At 35.7% G+C, this 27,028-nt stretch overlaps 1 protein-coding gene across 2 annotated transcripts in view; it reads left to right on the forward strand.

The window, feature by feature from the left end:
* LOC144437532 (serine/threonine-protein phosphatase 4 regulatory subunit 1-like) overlaps positions 1-27,028 on the forward strand; it is a 72,251-nt gene that overhangs the window by 38,365 nt on the left and 6,858 nt on the right. For both annotated transcript variants that reach the window (XM_078126477.1, XM_078126478.1), the window contains 10 exons: positions 509-651; positions 5,613-5,759; positions 11,883-11,987; positions 13,417-13,482; positions 16,655-16,813; positions 17,360-18,322; positions 19,001-19,186; positions 19,698-19,859; positions 21,632-21,732; positions 25,886-26,006. In XM_078126477.1, the coding sequence (XP_077982603.1) occupies positions 509-651; positions 5,613-5,759; positions 11,883-11,987; positions 13,417-13,482; positions 16,655-16,813; positions 17,360-18,322; positions 19,001-19,186; positions 19,698-19,859; positions 21,632-21,732; positions 25,886-26,006 (2,153 nt within the window). The remainder of the gene's footprint in view (positions 1-508; positions 652-5,612; positions 5,760-11,882; positions 11,988-13,416; positions 13,483-16,654; positions 16,814-17,359; positions 18,323-19,000; positions 19,187-19,697; positions 19,860-21,631; positions 21,733-25,885; positions 26,007-27,028) is intronic.

Below are 27,028 nucleotides of genomic sequence, written 5' to 3' on the forward strand. Positions count from 1 at the left end.
TCAAACCAGATAGCCAGGTCTCTTTTGGCAAACAATGCTATCAAACCAGATATCCAGGTCTCTGGGTTAACCAAGGAAAATATCCAAGAGACTTGGCTATCCAGATGGACATACCAGCATGACTGAGCCTTTCCTGACAAATTAGATATTGTTACGCTTTAATAGATAGCCATGTCTCTGCAAAAGTGCCACCAGTGCAAAAAAACAAGATTTCAAGAATATACCAAAGCAGACAATCACAATAGACAGTTATAAACACATTGACCAAATATGATTACATTGTGTGTGTGTTTGAATGAAAGACTTGTTTTGCTATAAAAGTATATTATACACTGGAAGTAATTAGAATCAAATACAGTCAATTCCTTGTCTGGATTATTGATTTGTAATTGATAATCTCTGCTTGTATGTTTTCTATTATACTTGTTTCCTGCTGTCTCTATACCTGGCATAGTTGTGGTCATCGTCAGAATTCTAACAATTTTGCTTCTCTTTGTTTGTATTTCAGAGCCCTCAGTGAGAGCTGAACTGATGGAACAAATTCCTCACATCGCTATGTTTTGTCAAGACAATCAGGACAGCTTTCCTGATATTGTCACTAGATGTATTATGCCAATGATGACCAGGTACCTTACAGATACAAATGTACAGGTCAGTCTTCTAATAACATTACTTTAAAATCATCACAAAACCATATATTTGTAATATTAACCAAAATATTTTGAGGAATTAAGCTCCTCTTCTTCAGTGGGTCACTAGTAGTACTTTCAAAACTAAATTTAGTGAATATTGTCATATTAAAGTATTTATGTCATGGCATGAACCATAGTGGTACTGGTGACCCACTAAACAAGAGAGCATTTGTCTCCACGTAATATTCGCGTTTGAAATGTATAGTTTGGTGATGATAAATTATAGATGGTCTAATCCTATACCTATCGACGTTTTCAATGATCACATATAGTCAAACAGACAAATTTTGTACTTAAATATGGCTGAACCGCCTGCTGGGGAAAGGCTGAACAGCGCATGTCAGTAGTAGTCCAGCACAAACTGAAGGGCAGTTGTAATTGGTTACTTCATTCTGACAGTTGCTTGTTAATCTTCAGTTAGTACAGCCGTATTTGACATGGGGGGATGCAATAACATCATCATGTTTATATCAATGCTGCAATTACATCAAACTATTGCTGTCCGGGTTAAAAAACAGAATGTTGTGCTAGAGTAACCAGTTCGACTGTACAGTGGAGATGATCATATGATTTGTAGTGATTGTAATGCATACGGGAAAATAGACTATATTGTAGAGAGAATTTGAGAACTAATACCCAGAATTTATTACAAAGATTTATTTGATAATGAACTCATAGTCTTACATCATTGTCAAACTCAACTTTTTCCGTCAAGACCAAGTTTCAACTATTTTGGTGTTACCGACTTGTAGTTTGACTGAACCTTGTACACTAAATGAACTGTACTAGTATGTTGTTTTCAGTAAAATGATCCATTAGTTTTGTACAATCAATGTTTATGCTTTCATTTGTGGTTTGTCAGATAACATTTGTAAGGTGAATGTTAGTTCATGGGGTGAATGTAACAGTCCTTGGAATATGGAAATGCAAACAAATTTACCTGCAGTAAATATGCATAATTTATGTTTAAAGTCAAACACCCCTCCCCCATATAAAGTACCTATGGGAAAATTGAAAAGGGATGCCCCCTAGTATTGATAACAATAGCTGATCCCACTGATTACTAGTAGTCTCTAGTGCTGCTGTATCAGACGGAAAGGATTCAATAAGGCTGAAAGACAAGACACGACTGATTTCACATCTAGTGATTGATTTCATAATGGTTGCCGGATACACAAGTTTGACAAGTCACATCATTTATAGACTTGTTTTTAATTGATAAATAAATCAACAGATTCAGTTGTATGAGACACAATGTTATGATTTAAGGACTAGTGGCTGGTAAGTCTGTATGCCAACGTGGTTTGTGAGTGGAGGTGTAAATGGTAACGATACTGTATAGGAACTAGACTGTGAGTGGAGGTGTAAATGGTAATAATACTGTATAGGAAGTAGACTATGTGAGTGGAGGTGGAAATGGTAACAATACTGTATAGGAACTAGACTGTGAGTGAAGGTGTAAATGGTAACGATACTGTATAGGTACTAGACTAGTGAGTGGAGGTGTAAATGGTAACGATACTGTATAGGAACTATACTGTGAGTGGAGGTGTAAATGGTAACGATACTGTATAGGAACTATACTGTGAGTGGAGGTGTAAATGGTAATGATACTGTATAGGAACTATACTGTGAGTGGAGGTGTAAATGGTAATGATACTGTATAGGAACTAGACTGAGTGGAGGTGTAAATGGTAATGATACTGTATAGGAACTAGACTATGTGAGTGGAGGTGGAAATGGTAATGATACTGTATAGGAAGTAGACTATGTGAGTGGAGGTGTAAATGGTAACGATACTGTATAGGAACTAGACTATGTGAGTGGAGATGTAAATGGTAATGATACTGTATAGGAACTAGACTATGAGTGGAGGTGTAAATGGTAACGATACTGTATAGGAACTAGACTATGTGAGTGGAGATGTAAATGGTAACGATACTGTATAGGAACTAGACTATGTGAGTGGAGATGTAAATGGTAACGATACTGTATAGGAACTAGACTATGTGAGTGGAGGTGTAAATGGTAACGATACTGTATAGGAACTACATTATGTGAGTGGAGATGTAAATGGTAACGATACTGTATAGGAACTACATTATGTGAGTGGAGGTGTAAATGGTAACGATACTGTATAGGAACTAGACTAGTGAGTGGAGGTGTAAATGGTAACGATACTGTATAGGAACTACATTATGTGAGTGGAGGTGTAAATGGTAATGATACTGTATAGGAACTAGACTAGTGAGTGGAGGTGTAAATGGTAACGATACTGTATAGGAACTACATTATGTGAGTGGAGGTGTAAATGGTAATGATACTGTATAGAAACTAGACTAGTGAGTGGAGGTGTAAATGGTAACGATACTGTATAGGAACTAGACTGTGAGTGGAGGTGTAAATGGTAACGATACTGTATAGGAACTAGACTGTGAGTGGAGGTGTAAATGGTAACGATACTGTATAGGAACTACATTATGTGAGTGGAGGTGTAAATGGTAATGATACTGTATAGAAACTAGACTAGTGAGTGGAGGTGTAAATGGTAATGATACTGTATAGGAACTAGACTGTGAGTGGAGTTGTAAATGGTAACAATACTGTATAGGAACTACATTATGTGAGTGGAGGTGTAAATGGTAATGATACTGTATAGCAACTAGACTGAGTGGAGTTGTAAATGGTAACGATACTGTATAGGAACTACACTAGTGAGTGGAGGTGTAAATGGTAACGATACTGTATAGGAACTATACTGTGAGTGGAGTTGTAAATGGTAACGATACTGTATAGGAACTAGACTGTGAGTGGAGGTGTAAATGGTAACGATACTGTATAGGAACTACATTATGTGAGTGGAGGTGTAAATGGTAACGATACTGTATAGGAACTAGACTAGTGAGTGGAGGTGTAAATGGTAATGATACCGTATAGGAACTAGACTAGTGAGTGGAGGTGTAAATGGTAACGATACTGTAAAGGAACTAGACTATATGAGTGGAGGTGTAAATGGTAACGATACCGTATAGGAACTAGACTGAGTGGAGTTGTAAATGGTAACGATACCATGCGTATAGGAACTAGACTAGTGAGTGGAGGTGTAAATGGTAATGATACTGTATAGGAACTAGACTAGTGAGTGGAGGTGTAAATGGTAACGATACCGTATAGGAACTAGACTATGTGAGTGGAGGTGGAAATGGTAACGATACTGTATAGGAACTAGACTATGCATGAGTGGAGGTCTAAATGGTAACGATACTGTATAGGAACTAGACTTGGGGGTAGTTGTTACATTAGCAATGCATTTATTTGTCAAACTTATGAATATTGATATTCAAACAGGAGTTATCCCACCTACATACGTACGTTTTAAAAAATGATTATGATTTTTGACTCATAGCTATGATTTTATCATACCAGTATTATCTTGAATTGTTTTGTTGTAAGAATTATTATAATTTTTTTAACTTCCAATGTAGAATCTGCTGTCATGCGTTTTATTGTACAATGGAAACTTTTACAGGAACGGGTGTGTCCATCTTAGTTAATAGTTTTATATTATTCCTAAAGATTTTGTTTTGCTAAGGAAATCACAAGTGACCTAAGGGGCCTTGTCACTATGAGTCATTAAACGAGTAGTGACAAACCCTTAGGTCACATGTAGTTTCTGGTTATTAAAATGAAGGAAATTATTGGAAAATGATTTTATTATACCTCCTCAAACATCATTTATGAAAAATTGGGACAGAATTAGTGATGGAGACGAGTGTTGTCTTGATGTACAATGACCAGGATATACAATCCATATTTTCTGTTCAAAGACAATAAGTTGGCTTGTGCACGGTGTAATGTGTTTTAAAACAAACTGAAGTCTGTAGACCTAATTATTTACTGTATCTGATTAAGTCTGGAAATAAAATAAATATCAGTCCAGCTGTAAGTTACTCAGCTAGTAACAAGCACAAGAATAAATCATTATGATGTCACGACAAATTGAAGACATACAAAATGAAGTCCAGGTTATATAAAACCAGCATTTATGAAAATATCCCAAAATTTCTATTGTACGTGTACATGGATGACCTTTTTGAAGGTCTCAAAGGTAACTGTTGTTCAAAAACTGACTACCAAAGGCTAGTTATTTAGGCAAGTAGTGTGTGTGTGTGTGTGTGTGTGTGTGTGTGTGTGTGTGTGTGTGTGTGTGTGTGTGTGTATGTGTGTGTGTGTGTGTGTGTGTGTGTGTGTGTGTGTGTGTGTGTGTGTGTGTGTGTGTGTGTGTGTGTGTGTGTGTGGTGGGGGTCCCTAGTAAAAATTACATGGTGTATTAGTAAGTAATATGAATGTTCTATTTACCAGATTTTCATGTCTCTAATACCAGAATTCTTAGTATAGCAAAAACACTATGTATAAATTGTATCTCTATCACTAAGGTTCTGAAATCTAAGCAAATAAGAAACTCATTTTTACTAGACTCCCTTGCTCCCTCTCACCAGATTTCTAAAACCTATGCGAAAAAATAGATTGTCCAGGAAATTCTAAAATTTTGTTCTATCTATCGTCTGTTACCAAGTTTACATGTGCACAAGAATGATACTGTAAATTTTACCAGATTCCCTCCTCTGTTTAACCAAAACTAAAACTGCAAAATTGAGATTAAATTTTACTAGATACCTCAATTTTTGAAACCTCAGCAAAAAATACTGGTTTATCTTATTGAAACCTGATGAAACACCTGTACTCATAATAAGCTGACAAACATTATGTGTATGTATGTTTTTATAGAACATTCATTTTATATAATCAATGAACCAGAAAGCAATGTGTATATGAGTAGGTCAGATGCCTACTGCATTATGATTCTCCAAGCTCGACAAAAATATGTCCTATATATTCATATGCACCCTGTGTTTTTAGGTTCGTAAAACCAGCCAAGCAGCTGTACTAGTGTTATTGGAACAAGAGCTGATACAGCGGAAAGATGTGGAAGAATACATATGTCCTGTTTTAGTCCTGCTCACCAACTCAGATAGCTCAGACGATTACAGAACTGAAGCTGTGGCAGTAAGTAGGCTGACAAATCTTTGAAAGCAATATGGTGGCTATTTACCTGCCCAAATTATTGTAACAAGATTTTTTACATATTTTTGTTAATTTCTTGCTTTTCTCAACATTGTTTAGGACTGAAGTCCAAGTATGTGTCATTATTTATAAATTTGTACCAAAAATTTTGTAGTTGAACATTGTCATGTTCATAATTTTTTCATGATAGGGGCATCATATGTTTTGTCCACCATGACTGGTAACAAAAGGGTTTAGGGCCTCACTATGACATCTTTTCTTCAAATGAGAGTGTATGAAGAACTGATTGGCAGTCGTCATAATCTACTTCAACATGAACCCTGACCACCTTCCCTGAAAGATAATACTAATTCCTTTGTAAACAACACAACCACAATATTGTGCTATCTTGCTTTCAAGAAAGTAACTTATTATGCAATGTTCATGTTGAGTCAGTGCGTAGCAAAGGTCCTTGTTTTGATGTACACAGAGATAAATTTGAGCCAATTGTGTGTTGGTTGATAGCTTTAGTAAAAGACATACGGTTGGTTATACATGTACACAAGATAGGTCGGGTGTGCTTGTGATGAGTTTGTCACAAGGTGGTTGATTTATTGCGTGAGACACTGGCTCTGTACACGTGAGACATTATTTTGGAAAAAAGGCCGGTTGTCTACAAGTTGGTTGGTATTTTGTGAAAGACACAGGTAGTGAGATAGTCTGATATGCACATCTCGCTACTTTGGTCTCTCTCCAAAATGCCATTCCCAGTACACCAACAGCAAGGCAGTGTGGAGTCTACACCTCACCTCACCTCACCTCAGCATGGAAGTCCTGAGTCTACATCTCGCCTCAGCAAGGCAGTCTGGAGTCAACAGCTCACCTCACCTCACCTCAGCAAGACAGGAGTCTACACCTCACCTCAGCAAGGGTCTTGAGTCTGTTAGCTCACGTCACGTCTCCTCACCTCACCTTACCTCATCTCATCTCAGCAAAGCAGTCTGGATTCTAGACCTCATCTCAGTAAAGCAGTCTGAAGACGACAGAGTCCACATGTCAGAGCAGTGTCTCTCCAACTGTGTCTCATTCACTGTCAACATTGATGAAACATAGTAATAGTTCAACCTTCTACACAAATTGTTGTATGGACTTACTGAATGTTTATCACCTTATTCTCAGTCCAGACATTCAACCTTAGTATAATTACCAATAGCGGGCATGGAAAAAACAAAGATCAAGGCTTGAAGGTTATTGTACCCTAATATATTGCAGTCAAAATTAGTATAGATATACATATCAAAGGATGTATTGAATGGAGTTGAAATTTATTGCAACAGGTAGTGATAGTAAATATATAATATAATCAGTGAAATTAACCAAAAGGGATGAAGGCCCATGATCTTTTCATGACTTTCCTCACAAAGTACTCACTTGACAGAAATTAAGAGCTTGGAAAACATTACCTGTTTGAAGTCTTTGTATGAAATTCAAATGTTATGAATAATTTTTCAAAAATACCCAGTAACTGTAAAAACTTTAAAGATGCACGACTAGCTATAACTGGAACGTTTCTTTGAAAATGTTTTGTTAGGTACAATAACTTAATCGTGATGTCATACACCGTGAATAATATCGCTTCACATGTGGGTAAACATATTTTTTGTAGCCGTATACACGATAAATAGAATCAAATTAATTTCTGGATCTGTACCCAAAAATAAGTATCCTCAATGGCAATTACGATTAAAACCTGTTTAGGTACTGCTTATGGATAATATCAACCAAATGTCTCATGATTGCTATTTCAACATTTGTCAGGGAATGTATTGTGGTTGTCTGATCAAAAAATGATACTCTAGTTACACCAGTACAGTTTTAACATGGTGACAAATTCAAAACCAAGCTTTCATTCAAGATTTAAACTTGCCACTACACCACCTACAGACCATATTGACCACTAATTGACAGATATAATGTCGTTTTATAAGTAATTAACCGAGTTTTAGTGGATTATATTGTGGGTTATTTGATGGGGGAAAAACCGTTGCAGTTGCAGGTAGTGCAGGTGTAAAATTTCAAATTATGATGACCATATCTTTTCAGTTATGACACAAAAAGTCCTCCATCAGTTCTTTTCATGAAAACATGTATACCCTTCCAGTCAGTGTTCATGTTTCTATATGCATCACACAAAAATGATCTGAGAAATGGTGTTGCTACATAAAACAAACATAAGCTGGGTTTTAAAATACATAGAGTTTTTTTTCGGAATATAAAACCATAACTGATGTGATGCTTGTTATTAATAAAAGAGAAATATTGAAAAAAAGATAAGATTTTTGGTATGTTAAAATAAACCATAGTGTTGGAATGATTTATGTAAATTATAGGTTTATGGAAATTAGAGATGACAGCAAAAAAATTCCTAATATTTTACAGCAATTAAATTCAAGGACAGGGGAGGAAATAATCATGTCCTGTTTCCATGATGTATTTGAAAACTACTAAAATAATACATTTATCACTAAGTAATGTATTTGTCAGTTATGTAAGTATGTGGCTAATTTTAGTTGGTTTTTTTGGAATCATTCCAGTAAGTTCAGGCCATGATGTGTCAAATCCAACATAAGTATGTACCTAATGCAAAGCTATGTTGTAGTATTATACAGGAATTGTGACTATAGGTATCAGTTTGTACCAATGAAAAGGAGATTAGTTGGACTCCAGCCAGCTGTTGCTTTATAGGGGTCACATGACAGCTCTAATCTGACCCATGACCCCATTTATGATGATGCAGGCAGTGACGGCTATAGTTGGTGACAGTCCAAGAACTTTTTGTTGGAATTTTCTTGCCATAGTGGAGGGAAGAAGATGAATTTTACAGCATGATGAGGTCTCTTGAGAGCCATATGGAGGAGTGAACGTGAAATAATCCTCCGTATGCTGTCAGGAGTCCTTATTTTGTTGTTAAAACTGACCTTTTTTTAGCTGGTAATTAGGATGCTTGGTTGACCTATTTCGAGGTGAAACGGCAAAGTGAAGGAACAATAGAATCATTGAGTTATAGTCCAGTCTGTCACACATCCTGTGTTGTTATTTTACCTACCTTGTGCTTCTTCCATCTGTCAGTGATATGTTGAGATTTCTAGTAGGATTTGTGGAATAATGTTATTGTCTTTGTGTGCTGGTATTCAGATGTGTAAGCTATAGATATGGCAAGAAAGATCAGTGACAGTTGAAGTACAGTGATCAATGACGTGGTGGGTGGGGGTGGGGGGGCAATTTGGATGATTTGTATCGTCCAGAGCAGAGTTGTTGTGGTACGTTCAGAAAGGGTAGTCAGAAGACATCACTAAATGTCTTTAGATCTTCCACCCATAACACAGTGTTATAGTTCTATAAATAGACCTTGAGATCAACTTAGCTTACCCTAATAGAAGACAGGTCTCATGTGGCCTTCAGATTTCAACTTCTCTCTTAGACACTGTCTGTTCTCTTGAGAGCCATATGGAGGGATGTCATGAAATACTCTGCATATGGTCTCAGGATGACTGGGAGTGTTGACATTCAACGCAATAAACATAACACATCATGGTGACAGAAATTGTTTATTTTCAACACAGTAAACAAAGCACAGGGTGGCAGACAGTGTTTATTTTCAACACAGTAAACAAAATACATCGGGATGACAAAAATTATTGACTTTCAACATACTCAAAAACACAAATCACTTAAAGAGATATTGGGACACATAGCCGTTCAACACCATAAATACAATACAAAGCTGTCAGTATGTGGATTTGAATGATTCTTGTACATTGTATATGTTCAATATTGTGAGAAGTAGCAAATTATGTTACAAAAGAAAATCAGTGCAGTTTTGATTTGTTTTAAAATTTTACCACCCTTTATTGTCGGTAAAAAATCTACCAACATACAATTTTGTTTCCAGTTGGTTGAAATCCATAGTTATATTATACATGTACATCACGTCACGTTTGGGGGAAAACATTGTGTAAATTTTACCAGATTTCATCAACCTAACTGTAAAGCCAAAAATAGAACCCAGATATTAAAATGTTTAGACCCCAATGCCAACATGTATAACGTGTTTGTGTTCTAAGTGACCTAAGAGTTAATATTTAACCATAATTATTCACTGATAGTCTGTTTTGGCGACACTCTTGACCTGTTTTGATTGGAAGGTCAATTTGACTGACATTCATTTACACTTGTATCAATGGTTGATTTGATTGGGTCACTGACTTACAATGGAATGACCTTGGTCACATGCTTGGTTCATTGCCTTATTTGTGTATAAGTACTAGTACGTACATAGGGTCAATGGATGTATAGAACGTGTCAGAAGTCAAGTCAACTAGAAAAGGAAATTTTGGCAACTCTATACACTTCTTTACAAATAAAGATAATTTTAGAGACCAAATCCTCCAAACAATGAATGACAGGGAATATAAAACTTGATAAGCTGTATAAGTAGATTTATCATCTCCCCACATTTTAAAACAATATTATGCAAATTATCATACTAATCAATTATAAGCCTAAGCAAATGCCTTCAAGAAGCAAACAGAAAAAAATAAATAAACCTAGGGAGTACATTTTACATTTTCCTCACATGCTAGGGAGTTCATGTAGATTTTACCCTCTCTCCCCACACTGTAAACAATTTGTGTGACATATTCTATATCTAAGCTGCCATCTCTTTACTCCTTCCTGTTCTTTAAAAGAGAAAGATTGAGAGATAATTTCTATATCTATGAAGGAAGCCGATCAATTTTACCTTTACTACATTCTTGAAAGAGCTGGCGGTGATACGATTTTTTGTCTCCCGGAAGTTTGCACCTGTGGTATGCCATTGTCAGAATTAGGACAATGCTGAAGTCACAATGAAATGTCCATGAAGGTTACAATACAATGTTATATTGTCTGCGAGTACGCATAGTGTATTAATGGGTTTCTGTGCCATGACTATTGTTGGTTATACGTCATTTGTTGTTTGCACTCTACATCAAAAGTGAACCAACCTGGTGGTGGTTTATCTAGACATTGTCTACTCTCTTGAGAGCCATATGGAGGGATATGTGTAACACCCTACATATGCTCTCAGGAAGGCAGAAGGTGTCAACATTGTGTGGTAGAAGATTTGTGGGTGGGTGTATGCTTCATAATACAATAAATATTACTTGGTGTGAAATCAGTGGCCAAGAACCTTGTAGTTCTAAACAGCATTAAACATTACATTGCATTGTGTGTGTTGTCATAAAAAGTATCCATTCAACATCACAAAAGTAGTAGTTTGTCTTTACAAAATTTGAAAAGTCCAAGGAACAAGATTGTCATGGTTTAGCTGAAGCATTGTCAGTTTTCAATAAAGATAAATATCCCTGAATTGTTATGACCTGGTTTAACTTTACAAAACTTGAAGAATTCAAAGACACAAAATGAGAATGTAGTCTGACTATGCCCTCTAGTTTATTGTAGTTCTACATTTCTGTGCTGGTACAACAACAAAGGTCCTTGTGTCAGTTCAAGTGAATAATGAATGAAAACAAAGATAAACAGCCCACTCATAGACACTGTCTACATCAAAGCTATCATTTATTGTAGGGTTGAATGTGACACATTGTGCAATAACGGTGTTCAGCTTTGGATTAGGACTAAAAAGCAGAAAATGGAAAATTCTGTCTTCTGTTATAATTTTTTGTAAACTCTTTAAGCTTCTTACAACTTACCTTGACCTGCTAAATGGTGAAAGATCAGTTTAAACATATTTTTATGGAGGTGTCAAATCCATTTTTATGCCATGTATATAGATAGGAACATTTTTAGAAAGGCAATTTGTGTGTGTGTGTGTGTGTGTGTGTGTGTGTGTGTGTGTGTGTGTGTGTGTCACAGTGCATGCATGTATGTATGTATGTATGTATGTACTGTATGTATGTATGTACATGAAAGGGTATATGTGTCTGCATATATATATATGTAGATGACTGGATGCATGAGAGAGGCGGGAGAGTTATTTGTTTGTTTTTGCCATCAGACCTTATCAATACTCTTTGCCATACCACTAGACATGGTTTCATGTATTGTTGTCTGTTCATCTTACAGTTAATGACAAAGATGGCCCCTCTACTAGGAATGGACATAACAGTAAGAGTGATTCTACCCAGATTTAGTGAACTTTGCACTGATGCATTATTTCATATACGCAAGGTAAGAAATACACCTAAGATTCCAAACGTTAATACAGCATATTATTCAAACTTCAATATTTTGGGGTTACTTTCCATGAATTATGGTTAATTTTTGTAGCTTTTCTTTGACTGTAAAAGTTCACTTTCTGTTTCCCATTCTGTCATGATTATAAATTCATTAAATTCAATGTGCATTACATACTTCTCATAAATACATTACATGTCATTCACCTCTTCTCTCCCTCTACATATTATTTCACCCTTGTTCTTTTCTATTTCATCAGATAAGGAACGATATGGCAGGTTGTTACAAACCTCATATAATTCATTCTTCTATCATTATTTTCAACATTATTGTTGGTGGTGATGGGAAAATACTAAAATTTCCTTCCAGTAGTAGGATTTCTTGAAAGGAAAATCAGCAAAAATCAAAATTATTTACATTTATAAAAAATGAAAAAACTCCTTTGTTAAGTTTTCACACACACAGTTTCACATACAGTTTGTTCCACAGAAATGACTGCTGTCCATACACGACATTGAACAAACAAACAAACAAACAAGTTTTATATGCATGTATACAGGCATGCATACATACATACATACATACATACATACATACATACATACATACATGCATGCATGCATGCATGCATGCACGCACGCACGCACGCACACACACACACACACACATACATACATGCACACATGCATGCACACACACATACATACATACATACATACATACATACATACATACATACATACATACATGCACACACACATGCATACATACATACATACATACATACATACATACATACGCACATACATACGCACATACATGCATACATATGTCATACAAAAAAATGAAAATCATTTACACACTGATGTAATTTCTCAAATACAAAAAGACAATGGTGCCATATTTACATCAAAACTTTGCCTCTAGAATTATTATCTGTAATCCCAAATACTAACAAATACAGCGGTGTTTGAAGCCTGACTATCAAATAAGTTTTCATATCTCCATTAATTTTCACAAGGTATCTCTGTCCACCCTTATCACTTTAATTCTATTCTTTAAAATTTCTCAAGGTACCTAAGAAAAGCAGCAGCCTTCTCAAGGCCAGTATAAGATTAGTTCATCTGCTACCCTGTCTATTTTTTGATCACTTTCTTGTAGAAGTACTCTCAATTAATGCTGAGTTCATGTTTGTACTGTAGCATTTCTCTCTTGTCGTGGCGTTGACATGAATGAAACATATGTAGCTGTAGATTCTATTCACCATAACAAAGCATGCACTTGTGTATTTTTTTTGTGACTGTTTGATATTACTGCAGTTACTGTGCAGTGTTTGACTTCTACTGACTTTCTGAGCAGTAATTCTGCACTGTTCGTAGTCTTTATTATACTAATGGTATATTTTGTACTTGAATTTTTACAGGTGTGTGCAGCAAACTTTGGTGATATCTGTACCGTTGTAGGAACAGGCCATACCGAAGACATACTGGTGAGTCACAACTTTGAACATTGCACTAAAGAATACTCACATCATACATACTTCACTGCCAAAATGAATCCAAATTTTGTATTTCACAAGCGTGGTGGCCAATGGCTACTATAGATGAGGAAGACCTGAAGTGTCTTGGCCTGTCCAATGGTTGAGTTTGTTTGACATAAACAAGTTTGCTGTGTTACTGTTATTAGTGTCATATTGTGCCAATATAGCTGTGTGAATTGAAAGACTTTTAAAAAGATCAAATTGGATATCAGTACATGATGTACCAGGACGGATGCATTGAGTTTGTTGATGTCTCTTGAGAGCCATATGGAGGGTACATATAAACACACCTCCCTATGCTCTCTGGAGTCACCAACAAACTGACTTGACACGGGAGTGCAATGATGATGTCAGAGGTCATCACCATGGTTATTTCATCTTGTGAGAACCATAAAGAGGGGACATATAATTATATTTCCCAATATTCTCTGCAGTTGCCAGCAGACTAATTCAGCACAGCAGCAAACTAGACAAGCCAAAGCCATCACTGGTTACTTTATCTCTTGAGCTCAATAGGGAAGGGAGGGTACATGTAAACCTCCTCCCAGAGGGTACATGTCAGCACCTCCTTATACTCTGTCAAGTAAGGGGCGTCATCGAAATCAAAAGCATCGTAATTACGCGTCGCTACGAGTAAAGACTAGTAACTACTAGTAGCTACGATGTACTACGAGAAACGGGAGATAATGAGGTGTTCAGGTTCATGAATAACTGACAATAGATAATAAGTTTACATTTCTTTGTTTCCCTTAACGATGTCGTCTTTACGCGTAGATACACATAATTTTTTATCGCCAACACACAATAGATAGTGATTCTCACCTTCCATGTTTCCAATGATGACATCGTCTTCTATCGTAGTTGATCGTAGTTTGTTATAATTTTCGATCGTCAAAGAAAACCACGTAAAACCACGTAATGTGCTGATGAAACTAGTACTGCACATGTTTTTATGAGTGCAAGTTCATGGGCGATATTCATTAAAAATAAGATATGCACGAAATCAAAGTTTCAATATTCAGTACAAACTAACAGTACAACTTACAAGCTCACGCTTGGCGGCCATGGTAGGGCCAAGAAATGCTGTTGAATTTCCGGGTTGCGGAAGTGCAGTTTTGACTTTTATATCATCGAATAACGGGATTTGTTTTATATATTCTAAAACAACAACTAATTTTTTATGTTTCTCAGTACAGTAACATTCCTAAATGATGGGGTTGAGTTGAGAAATCGCAATGTTCGGCAACACGTGGCGTGATGCATGATGTCGGTAGATATATAAACATAGAGACGCAAGTGATGAACGTATTCAGTTATTCGTAGCCCGAAATTTCGTTATATAAATGACATTTTTCCTCAAAATTTTGAAGAAACAAAACGTTTTTAGGTGACTTCTAAATCAATCAAATCAAACGATATATTAATGCGAGACAAGCTTTAGTTTTTAATTTGTTTTTGTGGACAATGTTCGATTTCGACTGACGAATCCTGCGACTAGAATCTAACACGATCAATGCACCGTTCAGCAGCCAGACGAAAATGGTCGACATGTTTGTTGACCAGCCGAGAAGTGCATAAGGAACTTGTGAGGCAGTCCGTATAAATAGATGTAAAATCCGACGTTTCGAATAAAAATTCTTCTTCAAGGTATTTTTAGGCAAGACATATTAGGTAAACATCTGAATATATCTGAAACACTTAGTTGACTTACTAGCCGACTGTACGAATGCCATAGAACTTAGAAGGCATCGAATGAATAACATTGAAAAAAGTAAGCGTGAAACTGATTTGCGCACAGGAAAGAAAATCTTTTTGTTTCGTTATTTTTTTCACGATGAAGACTACGCGTAAATGGTCGTAGTTTGGGCTCATGAATAACGGACAATAGGTGTTTACTTTTTATTGTCTACAACCTGAAGTACATGAATATGCGTTGAGACTTATGAATATTCACCGTAGTACATCGTAACTACTAGTAGTTACTAGTCTTTACTCGTAGCGACGCGTAATTACGATGCTTTTGATTTCGATGTCGTCCCTAACATATATTGACTGGGCACAGCAGTGGAATGGGGTCATACATGTAGGTCATCACCATGGCTACCTTATCTCTTGAGCCCAATATGAGCTGGTAAAGATACAGGAACACCTTGTTTTCCCTGGAGTCAACACCATAGAGTGCATTTACTTAGTTCAGAAACCAACTGATAAAGTCAAACCACCAACATCATCACATTCACCATGGTATCTATAGTTTCCTGTCTTTGTATATCTAATTGCTATATTCGTCACCATAATTAGAGATATCAGTTTCCGTAAACATGGTTCTGGTAATTCTAGCTCCTTGTCAAGAACGTATTTCTAATTAAATATATCTATCGATGAATGTCATCTCAATGGGATGCTGACTTGATAATCATTAACAAACAAATCTATTATTCAAACATCCTCTTTTTACCACCCAGATGTAACATTTTATCACATTTTATTAAAATTGGAATATATTGAAAATCACCAATTGTACGGTTGGTGTGGATAGGGCAGTAATTCTGTTCTCTTTCCCACTAATGCCATTTAGAGAGAGTGCCTCTTCTGGACATAAAGGCATTTAAAAAAAAAATTTGGTTCTGGAGAATCATTTCATGATTTTACATCTATGGCGTTACACACGATTTTAAAGAAATACCAATTTGAACTTCTGCCTCATTTAAGGTATTTGCTGTGGGCCACACTGCCTTATTGGCGTGAGCAATACATATACATGAGATGAACAATGAATATCCATGATTCCCAAGTACTTAGAACCTTCAGTGAAAATGCCATAATGGTACTTGCTCCACCACATTCTTTATCTTCACTCTGGGGTTATTTTTACTATTTGAACATGTCTTTATTCTAAAAGTAATGTGTGTGAGTTCAGTTACTAAACAAAACCTTTTATCTACTCTCAACTCAATTGGGAATACAAGCAGTGAAAACAGCTGTGAGAATCCCATCCATATATAGGTTCAGACTAAGGCATTGATTTTTCAAATTCCAAAAACACAAACATGTATTTGTCACAAAGCTAAATTTATAATTTTATTACAGGATAACTAATCTAAGAATTTTTTTTTTACAGCTGGAGAAATTTGAGTATCTATGTGAAGATGGTGTATGGGGTGTACGGAAAGCATGTGCCGAATGCTTCACACAGGTTTCCCTGTCTGTTAGCCCAGAAAAACGGTCTGAAGATTTGGCACCTATCTTTGTTAGGCTTTTATGTGATCAGTCTCGATGGGTAGGCTCCTTTCTATGTACTCTGTTGTAGAGAGCAAAATCTAGAACACAGTCGTTAGACCATCTTTATGTTGTCAGTCTCGATGGGTAGGCTCCTTTCTATGTACTCTGTTGTAGAGAGCAAAATCTAGAACACAGTCGTTAGACCATCTTTATGCAGTTTTATCCTTTGGCTGCTGTTATTCCTGCATGTATCCTTTGAGTGGTTCATTCCTATTGTATTAGTCAAGATGGGTGCTACCATAAATGAGAGATAGGGTTTGACAGGTTGAATTTGAAAATGCTGACAATGTAGATGTTTCTAAGTTATTGGTTGCAAGGGTCAAACAATCTTGAAATAGTCTAAGCATTTCATATTTAGCCAGGAAAGGCCTGGTATGATGTAATGTAATCAGGGAAAAACCTAATAAATGAAATATAAGAACAGACAAGCAACTATAATATGTAGAAGGTTTCTGTTACCTTAAAAATTAGCACATATGCTCAAAGTTCCTGTTATAAAGTGAGTTTAGGTCACATAAATTTTACCATGTTATTTTGTTTACAGGTACGCATGGCTGCATTTCAGGCTTTAGGACCTTTCATTTCTACATTTGCGGATCCTGGTAAAACAGGTCTGGCATTCAATGAAGACGGTACAATTTCAGTTAAACTTGATGACGAAACATTACGGACTCCAGAAAAAGAAAACACTACCTCAGATCAGCTAGAAAATCATAGGATACGTCGTTCTAAACACAAGAAGTCACCTCAAAACCAGCCAGTATTTATGGAAATTGATGAAAAAACGGGAGGAACAAGTGCGATGATTTTTCTCAGCAGTGATGCTCAGTCAACGGACAATGAGTTACATGAAAGTGATGATTTTAAGGAGGAGAACGTTCATGTTGGTGTAGGAGAAGTAACTTTTGAAGTTAATGAGGAAAGTCGTGAGAATGAATTCAATACGTTTCAGTATTGGCGAAATCCTTTACCAACCATTGCTGTTGATCCTCCGCTATTACAAAATGAAACCAAAGAAGACAAAGAAATTTACACAACCCAAACACAAATTACAATTGAAGGAGATTCTACAAAGTCGAATGATGATTCTAGTCTTCCAGAATCGGGAGATGCAACTTCCGGGAAAGGGCAAGAAGATAGTGGGAATCAGGAAAATGTGACGGAACTTGCTGCGCAAGTGTCGGAAGTAAATCTTGAACCTGGAAACGAGAATGGAGGAGGAGATAGGAAGGAGGCAGATAACCTACAGACTGCCAAGGAATGTGAGCTAGAAAAAGAAGATGCCGAGAACAAAGAAACTATTTTATATACTGCTAGTGTAAACGAAGTCAACGAATTGACAGAAACCGTGCCTAATATTGGAAGTGAACAAGTGATCTCTCAGAGGCTCAATGAGAAAGGTACTTGTATGACTGTTGTTAATGGAGTTATACAGGATGTCATGTATGATGGCAGTGATACTGATAGTGATGACAGCTTGTTTGATGATGCACGATGTCGGAAACAGGTACGTTATCATTCATTGAGATTAGCTCTATCTAGTTGATGATCAACTCTATATTTGCAAAAATTGGGGAAAATGTAAAACTTAGTTCACTTGTGGTTGACTATTATTTGTGTGTACGTTAGGAGGTCTAGCCATATCCGTACATCAGGTGACACCTGGGTTTGTACCAAGTATACTAGAAATCAAACCAATGTTGGTATAACATAGTGGCCTCAAAAACCAGCTTGGGTACCAATGGGCTTAAAATCAAACTAGCTTTGTTACATTGGGCTAAAATCAAACCGAGGACGGGTAACTGGGGGCTGAAAATAAAACCTAGCTATGTACCAGGAGACTGGATATCAAACCGTGTTGAGTACTAATAGGCTCAAAAGCAAACTTAACTGTGGGAGGGGGGGGGGGGTTTGGCTGGCTATATATCAAACCATGTTGAGGACCAATGGACTCAAAATCAAACTACATGTAGCTCAGGTACACTTGGCTCAGAAGCAGATGTAGCTGGGGTAAAAGTGGGCTCAAAATCAAACTAGCTTGGTTACAGTGGGGTTAAAATCAAACCCAGCACTGGGAACATTATCTTATGTATTGTAACATTGTACTGATTTCTCTTCAACATTGTAACATTGTACCAATTGCTCTCTCTTGTTGTAACATTGTACTGTAACTTGCTACGCACAGGACGTAATACCAGCCGAGTTGTTGGAACATTACTTGTCAATGATAGACCCACAGCGTGCCCAAGCCGTGGACACCGAGATTGCTAAGCATTGTGCCTACAGCCTGCCTGGTGTTGCCTACACATTGGGAAGGCGTAACTGGCATTGCATCAAAGATATCTATGAAACATTAGCCTCAGATATGCAGGTAATGTGCTATTCTTGTCTCCTCATATCACATCATATTATACATGTGTCAATTAGTACAAAGAACGAAAACTTCTAGCTAGCTTTGAAGTAGACGCAAGTATTTGTCCCAGAATTAACGAATAGATTGATAAAGCCACTTAGTATATCAACCAATCAATTAATCAATCTTATTAGTTTGAGTGCTCAGCTTATTCAATCACATAAGTTGAAGACCCATGACTGGGTAGGATTAAACTTTGGGTTTATGACAAGAAATTGTTGTGTGTCAGTGGTACGTCAAATTGGCCTGCAGGGTATGCTCTGGTTGGCACCATTCATGATTCTCTTGCTTGATGTACCCCACTCGTATTGAGTTTCCTTTTAAAATATCATTGTCCTTTCAGTTATAAATTAAAACTTTGAATGGTTCTAGTATTTCCAATGGTGTATATTACTACATTTATTTCTGATTCATAAATTTTGATACAAGTAAATGAAGCTGTCATGTCATCTCTGTGTTTCCTGTACAGTGGAAAGTTCGGCGGACGTTGGCGTTTTCGATTCATGAGATGGCAGTCATCTTAGGAGACCAGTTGACATCATCAGACTTAGTTCCTGTCTTTAATGGTTTCCTTAAAGACTTGGATGAGGTCAGAATTGGTGTCCTAAGACATTTAGCCGACTTCTTGAAGGTATGTGTATATGTAGATGAGTTGAATCAGTTAAATCTAGTTCGTAGATGTACATGTATATGTATATGTAGATAAGTGAAGGTGATATCTTGAATGTATGTGTATGTGTATGTGTAGATGAGTTAGGTGAGTTAAGGTGATTTCTTACAGGTACATATATGCGTGTAGATGACTTTGATGAGTTAAGATGACTTCTTGAATGTATTTGTAGATGAGTTAGATGAGTTAAGGTGATTTCTTGAAGGTATATATGTAGATAAGTTAGATGGGTTAGGGTAGTTTCTTGAATGCATGTGTATGTGTAGATGAGTTAAAGCTAAATCGTGAGTGTGCATACATGTGTGTAGCTGTATGTGTAGATAAATTTAGCCGATTTCTTGGGAGTGTTAAACTGAAGGTGCATGTATGTGTAGATGAGTTGGATGAGTTAGCTGTATGTGTACATGTAAATACATTTAGCTGATTTCTTGCAATGTACATGTGTGTGTAGATGAGTTGGATGAGTAAGCTGTATGTGTAGATAAATTTAGCCAATTTCTTGGGAGTGTTAAACTGAAGGTGCATGTATGTGTAGATGAGTTGGATGAGTTAGCTGTATGTGTACATGTAAATACATTTAGCTGATTTCTTGCAATGTACATGTGTGTGTAGATGAGTTGGATGAGTTAGCTGTATGTGTACATGTAATACGTTTAGCTGATTTCTTGTATGTCCATGTCTGACATGAATGATGTATGATTTGTCATAACCCAATATCACCCCTCCTAGTGTTTGATAATTTGATAGTATTCTACTAATTTCAGTCATAAATTATCTAACTATGTGCATGTCTTAGTGTAAGTCTTGTCAAATTAGGTTTATGACAGGAGTCAACTGCTGCAGAAGTGTTGTCAATCCCCCATTTACAGATATAGAATGTTCACTTACTGAGTTCAGAAAGTGGAAAGGTACAGGTCTAGTCAATCAGTGACATGGCAAACATAGCTATGTCATTGGTCAACCTCTGAATGATATAAGAGGAACAGGGGAATGCAAACTCTTGTAATTTCAGCACACAAAGTCAGTTTATAATATCAGAACACTGTTTTATTTGAATGAAAATGACATCAAACCAGTTCAGATGATAATAATAGTGATATCAAGCAGTTTCCCCATGTCCAGAAATAATACAGACAGAGACCTTTACTTCTTAAAATATTCAAACCCCAGCTAGAAAAATAAACAAAAATGTTACATCTATATCCATGATGTTGAAATATATGTAATTAAATGATCCCTACCCAGGCTTACATACTACATTAAGCCAATAGTGTGTCCTCTAATAGAAGAAATTTCACTGTATGGCAAAATTACTAAAAATAAATGTTGATAGTGACAACATTGTAAGGGATAGGGAACACCAAACTTAGGTGGTCACGAGATATTGTGTGTTACTGTGGCATCAAAATGGCTATAGAAGGAAGACTTTCAGCTAACCAATACCATGGTGGTATTTCATGTATATTAGAAAGTACTGCATATAACAACATCTCAACTGGCCCCATACTTCGATTCAAACTGAGATAATTATTTTAATAACTATATTAAATTTTATAATCTGAAGTATTGATAACAAGTTTTTAAGAGATGTCGCTATAGAAATGGACTTAATAAAGTACATGTGTCAAGGAAGGTTGTGTAGATGACAGATAGACATAATTTGTGTGCTGTGAACCTGCTGGTCCAGTGTCTTTTTTTAGTAACGTTTAATGAATATATGTCTTCTATTTCAGCTGCTAAGACCAGAGCTGAGGAAAGAATACTTAATACGATTGACAGATTTCCTTCAAACAGACAACCAACGAAATTGGAGGTTCCGACAAGAGTTGGCAGTGTAAGCTAAACTTTAATAGTAATGATTTATTTATTTGTACTGTAAGTCATCAATGCTTTGTGTTAACACAGATGAACACAAATAAAATGTATTTCTGTCACAGGTCATTTTTATCAGCACAGATGAACAAAAACGTACGTTTTTAGTGAAGGTCAAATTCAATGCATATGACAAAAAGCAGGGTTTCAGATACAGGTGTTTGCGTTAGTGTTATCTTATCAGTGCAGCCATTAAAGGTGTTACCCATGGTATTGAATTATCTCCTCACCCCGTCCAGCTCAATGACGAAACATGAACAAAAAGTTGTGCATGCCAATGAGTTAAACCCCTAACTGTTAGAATAATGTAAACAATGTATAAGTAGCATCCTGAGCTGACAAATATACCATATTTTTGACATTGTGAAACTGCTCCCAATAAACAATAACTTATAATTGGGCAGAATTCTATGATTGAGTAACATGATGTTAATGACTGTGTGGAAGGCTGTGGTTGAATTTGAAATTTTATGTCAGGGATCTCTTTGAGCTAGAGTGATAAGAGATTGGAAGCCATGGGTAGTCTCTAGACTATATTATGTGGTGACTCACAAGAAAACATAGCTGTCATCATTTTGACTCGCAATAAAAAATTTGTCTTTTGTTAAAATAGTGCAGACTGGTTAGAAGACTTTTTGTAAACCTATAGTCCTGTAACACTGTTAGAAAAAATTTACTCCCACATAATGTAGGGTGTACCAAGCCGTAGTTTCTCAGATATTTTTTTCCCTGCTCAGTTTGTGGAACCACTGTGAAATAACAACCAAGAGAGAGACTAAACACATGACTTCATGTCATCACTATGGACTTGTGTATCACAACCTATGACCTAAATCTAACCTTTGACCTTACATTCCACAATCGTAACCTTGAAGTTAATGAGAAGAGGAAAATTCTGAATTTTTTGTAAATTGAAACAAAAAGACCAGATGCCAGGCAGTCTTTAAAACTTCTCTGTAACTGTAAATCCAGCATATGTCCTATAACCACATATTATCAGAATATGTGCAAGTAAAAATTTTGACTTGCACAGAGTCAACATATTGTTTTGGAAATATAATCCTAAATATTCCTCTTTGATTTTGTATACTTTCCCATTGCTATGTTTATTTGTAACCTATTTATAAATTCTGTAAAATACAGAGTCTACAGGGAAATACTAAGAAAGTTCACAATATTTGAACACTTTCTCCTTAGCTGTCTCAACATAACTTTAGTTTTATGTATGTCTAGTTGACTCACTCCATTAAATGGTTCATCTAAGGAGATTCAACTACAACTAGTAGAAATTGTCCAAAGCATCTGTTGACTGAACCGGTTCACATATTTGAAACAACTTTTTATTTGTCAATGTCTGGCATATGTCAATTTTTAGATGCCTATATTTGACCCAAACCATCAAATGGTCATCTCAGGATGTTCACTTAAAACTCTCACAAATTGTCAGTCATCTAAGCAAATTGACATGTTTTGAACACTTTTATGTCACATGCTGGCCTAAGTGCATTTCTAGATACTTAAAGTTGACGCAGATCATGCAATGACCAAGGCCTAGTTTGCATATCCAACTCTGCCTAAAGTGGACTGAAAAGTTCTGCCATTTGTCTGCTTACGTAACCACTCACTACCCCATGAGAGTGTACAGTATATTAGTAGAAGGAACATATGGATCTTGCAGGCTGTACTCAATCTGATTAAATTTCGTTATGTTTACTGTCATTTGTTCACTCGTTACATGTATCTGACACAATACCATAGGTTTTCCTGAACGCGATTTCATTCTTACGAGTAGCCAACCAAAATCTGTTCATTCAGCGCTCTTGTGTGGCTCAGGGAAAACCTATGGTATTGTGTCAGATGTATGTAATGAGAACTCACAAAAGAACAAAACAGTAAACAGCCAAAAAAAAATTGCACTGTGTACACTACATCAATTTTAATCAGATTGGCAATAAGTTGGCCATCTGAGAATACTAACCAAGAACTTTTACACAAATGTCAAATGTTGTCAGTTGACTTTGTAAATTCACATATTTGGAACACCTTTATATCACAAACTGACACAAAAGATCATTTCTAGATACCTAAAGTTGACGCAAACCATCCAATGATCAACCCGTACGTATAAACTGACCCAGTCAATGAGTTGGCCATCTGAGGACACTAACCTAGACCTACTTTTGCTATCCCTATGTTTCTTGTTACCATTACTGACATGCCATGCCATGTGTGTTTGTAGCTTTATCACACACTGTCTGCCTCTACCAGGACATGATTAATGATGTGCAATCAAACTATTTAATCTCTGAATGGCTCAGCTTGTGTATCATTTTAACCTTGCTGATATACCACTTGTTTTTATTAGACGAATGAATTAAAGGGTTTTCTTGGTAGTAAACAAAGTTTGTCTGACTTGAAATATATTTCTGTATGTTTAGAGAGGTCCTGATGTAAAAAAAAAACCTTGATATGTTGGGTGTATAGTGATACTGCCCTCAATGTCATATGAGAGTGCATGTTAGAAATGTGGGTTGGGGTTTAACTAGTAACTAGTACTTGATTCAAACATATTCAGGACATCTTTATACAAAGTGTGTTTTTTCTGCAAAAACCGAAGAAAAACCAAAGTAATCAATAATTCTTGCTCCACAACCATGGGATCTTATCACTTATGGGTAACATTTCACCTGTTCAGGTTGATAGGCTTTGTTGACCTGTTGAAAACAGCAATGTGGTGATGACGTGGCCGTAGTGTATATTAGAACCCTTGATGTAATGAGAACTATTTGTTACTTTGTTTTACTAACCTTGTAAACATGTTGAAGAATGAAAGACCAAAGCATTTTAATATACCATTAAAAAATAGAACATTTGTAATGTATGTATATCACAGCGGTAGTTTTGAAATGAAAGAATTAAAATGTCTTATGCAGTTTTAACCGCTATAGAGTGTATTCAGAGAAATTGTGTACATTTTGTTTTTGTAACATGTCATGTCAAGTCATGGCAATCCTGCTTTAATTCATGAGAATGTCTGTTACTCCCACTAGTAAAATGCAGTATTTTTTAGTACTAAAATTTTAACCAATACATACATACATACATACATACATACATACATACATACATACATACATACATACATACATACATACATACATACATACATACATACAACATAATTTGAAAAGCAAGGAGCTACTAGTCCTGGTAACTCTAATTGTTGGTCATTTTGAATTTATTTATTTATCATTAGGTTTGAAATTTACCTTAAAACACAAGGAGGTGTTGTTCTTTATTTTGTTGCAGTATGTTATATTACATGTTCTTACATCGTCAATGCTTTGAAAATTGACAAATTTTATCACAGAACTGATTTACTACAAGCAGTTGTGTGTCAGTGCCATTGATTGGTTATTAGTTAGTACATGTACCATTACACTTTCAATGACACACTCTCAATAAATTTAATTTTCTATTAATTAAAGGGACATACCTCATGAATAATTAATTAGCAAAACATAGGCATGCTCGATAAAGTTTGACAGAAGTTCTCAATAGAAGCCACATGGTAACTTGGCATCCTAGATGCCCATTCAGAAATAGATTTCCTAACATAAGCCAAGGCTTCTATTTGGAAATTTCCATCGGTCAGATGTAAACATATTCTGTGCTTCTGTTGTTTCATATAAAGAACTACCAGTACATACATTATATTGAAATAATGTTTAATGATCTGAAATCTATAGTCTAGAAGTTGTGCAAACCAAATTGATAATTTGGTAACATAATTTGGGTGCACCCAAAAACTGCTGTAGAAAGGCTTGGTTGAAAATGTAGATGTGTAACCCTTCAATGGTATACAAGGGGACTGTATTCACAAATTGACACATATACAGTTCTAGATAACTAGATAAGTTTTATTCAAGTATTTAAGATTTAGATTTTTAAAAGTAGTGTCCTATGTGCCTAGAACATGAGGAATGATTTAATGGCAATTAATAAACTATGTGTCATGTCAGAAGGAGAGGGACAGGTGGCGCAATAACTCAGTGTGTACTACTTAGTACATTTAGGAATTCACTTTGATGGACTGCTATGTGTCTTCATTACAGGCAACTTATACAGCTATGCGACCTCTACGAGCCAACTGATATTATTGAAAATATCTTCCCGATAGCCATTGCCTTGGCTGGTGACAGAGTGGCAGAAGTCAGAAGTCTGGCATATAAATTAGTAAGTAGATCAGGTCTTAATTTATCAGCTCTGATTAATTTGATCGCATTGTATGCATGTTTTATTCAATCATTACATAAGTATTGGCATTGTTTGTAAGGTATGTGAGCCATTATTTATTTATACCATGTACAAGTCTTGCAAGCAATAAAAAGTACACAGGATGTGATAAATGTGTTTGTTTCTAAAAATTAAGGCATCTAAATTGAAATTGAGCATGTTTCTGATATTTTTTGTGCATTTTAACTACCAAATATGTGTTTGTGTGGAAAGTTATTTCACCATTTCTGTCAACTAATTACCGAGGGAACATGTCACAGTTTTTTCTCAAAACATCACTATTACTACAGGGAAGTCATTTTTAGTACAATTGAAGTATAGTTTCACTAGTGCTGTAGGGATGGGAAAGTGTATGTATGTACATCATGATCATGATCTGTATGTATGTATGTATGTATGTAATATATATATATATATATATATATATATATATATATATATATATATATATATATATATATATATATATATATATATATATATATATATATATATATATATATATATATATATATATATATATGTACATGTGTACTAAGTATGTATGTATATAAATGACTTATAGCAATATGCAAATTATGTATTGAAAAATAATTAGTACAAATTGTCATGTAATTAGTGGTGTAAGGAATACTAGGGTAGGCGTAAATGTTCAAGTATTTGGGGTTTTATTCATTGCTGAATGGATGATATGTTGTGAAGTGTCATCATTCTTTTTTATAAATTATGGGTGTCATGAATTTCGAGAGTTTCTGTTTTCAAAAGCTAGCGAAATATCTCCTCACTTTGACACAAGAGACGTTGTCGAAAACCTAGAATTTTTAATGATAACCATGCCATTTGATCTAGCAAATATTGTTAGCGATGCTTTTTGTAAGAGAAAGGAATTTATGTACAATGTTTAAATATGTACGCTTACTTATTCATAAGTTAAAGATTTGTATTACTTTAGTGTCTTGTAA

This window comes from Glandiceps talaboti, chromosome 7, assembly GCF_964340395.1.
Source record: "Glandiceps talaboti chromosome 7, keGlaTala1.1, whole genome shotgun sequence".
In the NCBI taxonomy this organism is placed as follows: domain Eukaryota; kingdom Metazoa; phylum Hemichordata; class Enteropneusta; family Spengelidae; genus Glandiceps; species Glandiceps talaboti.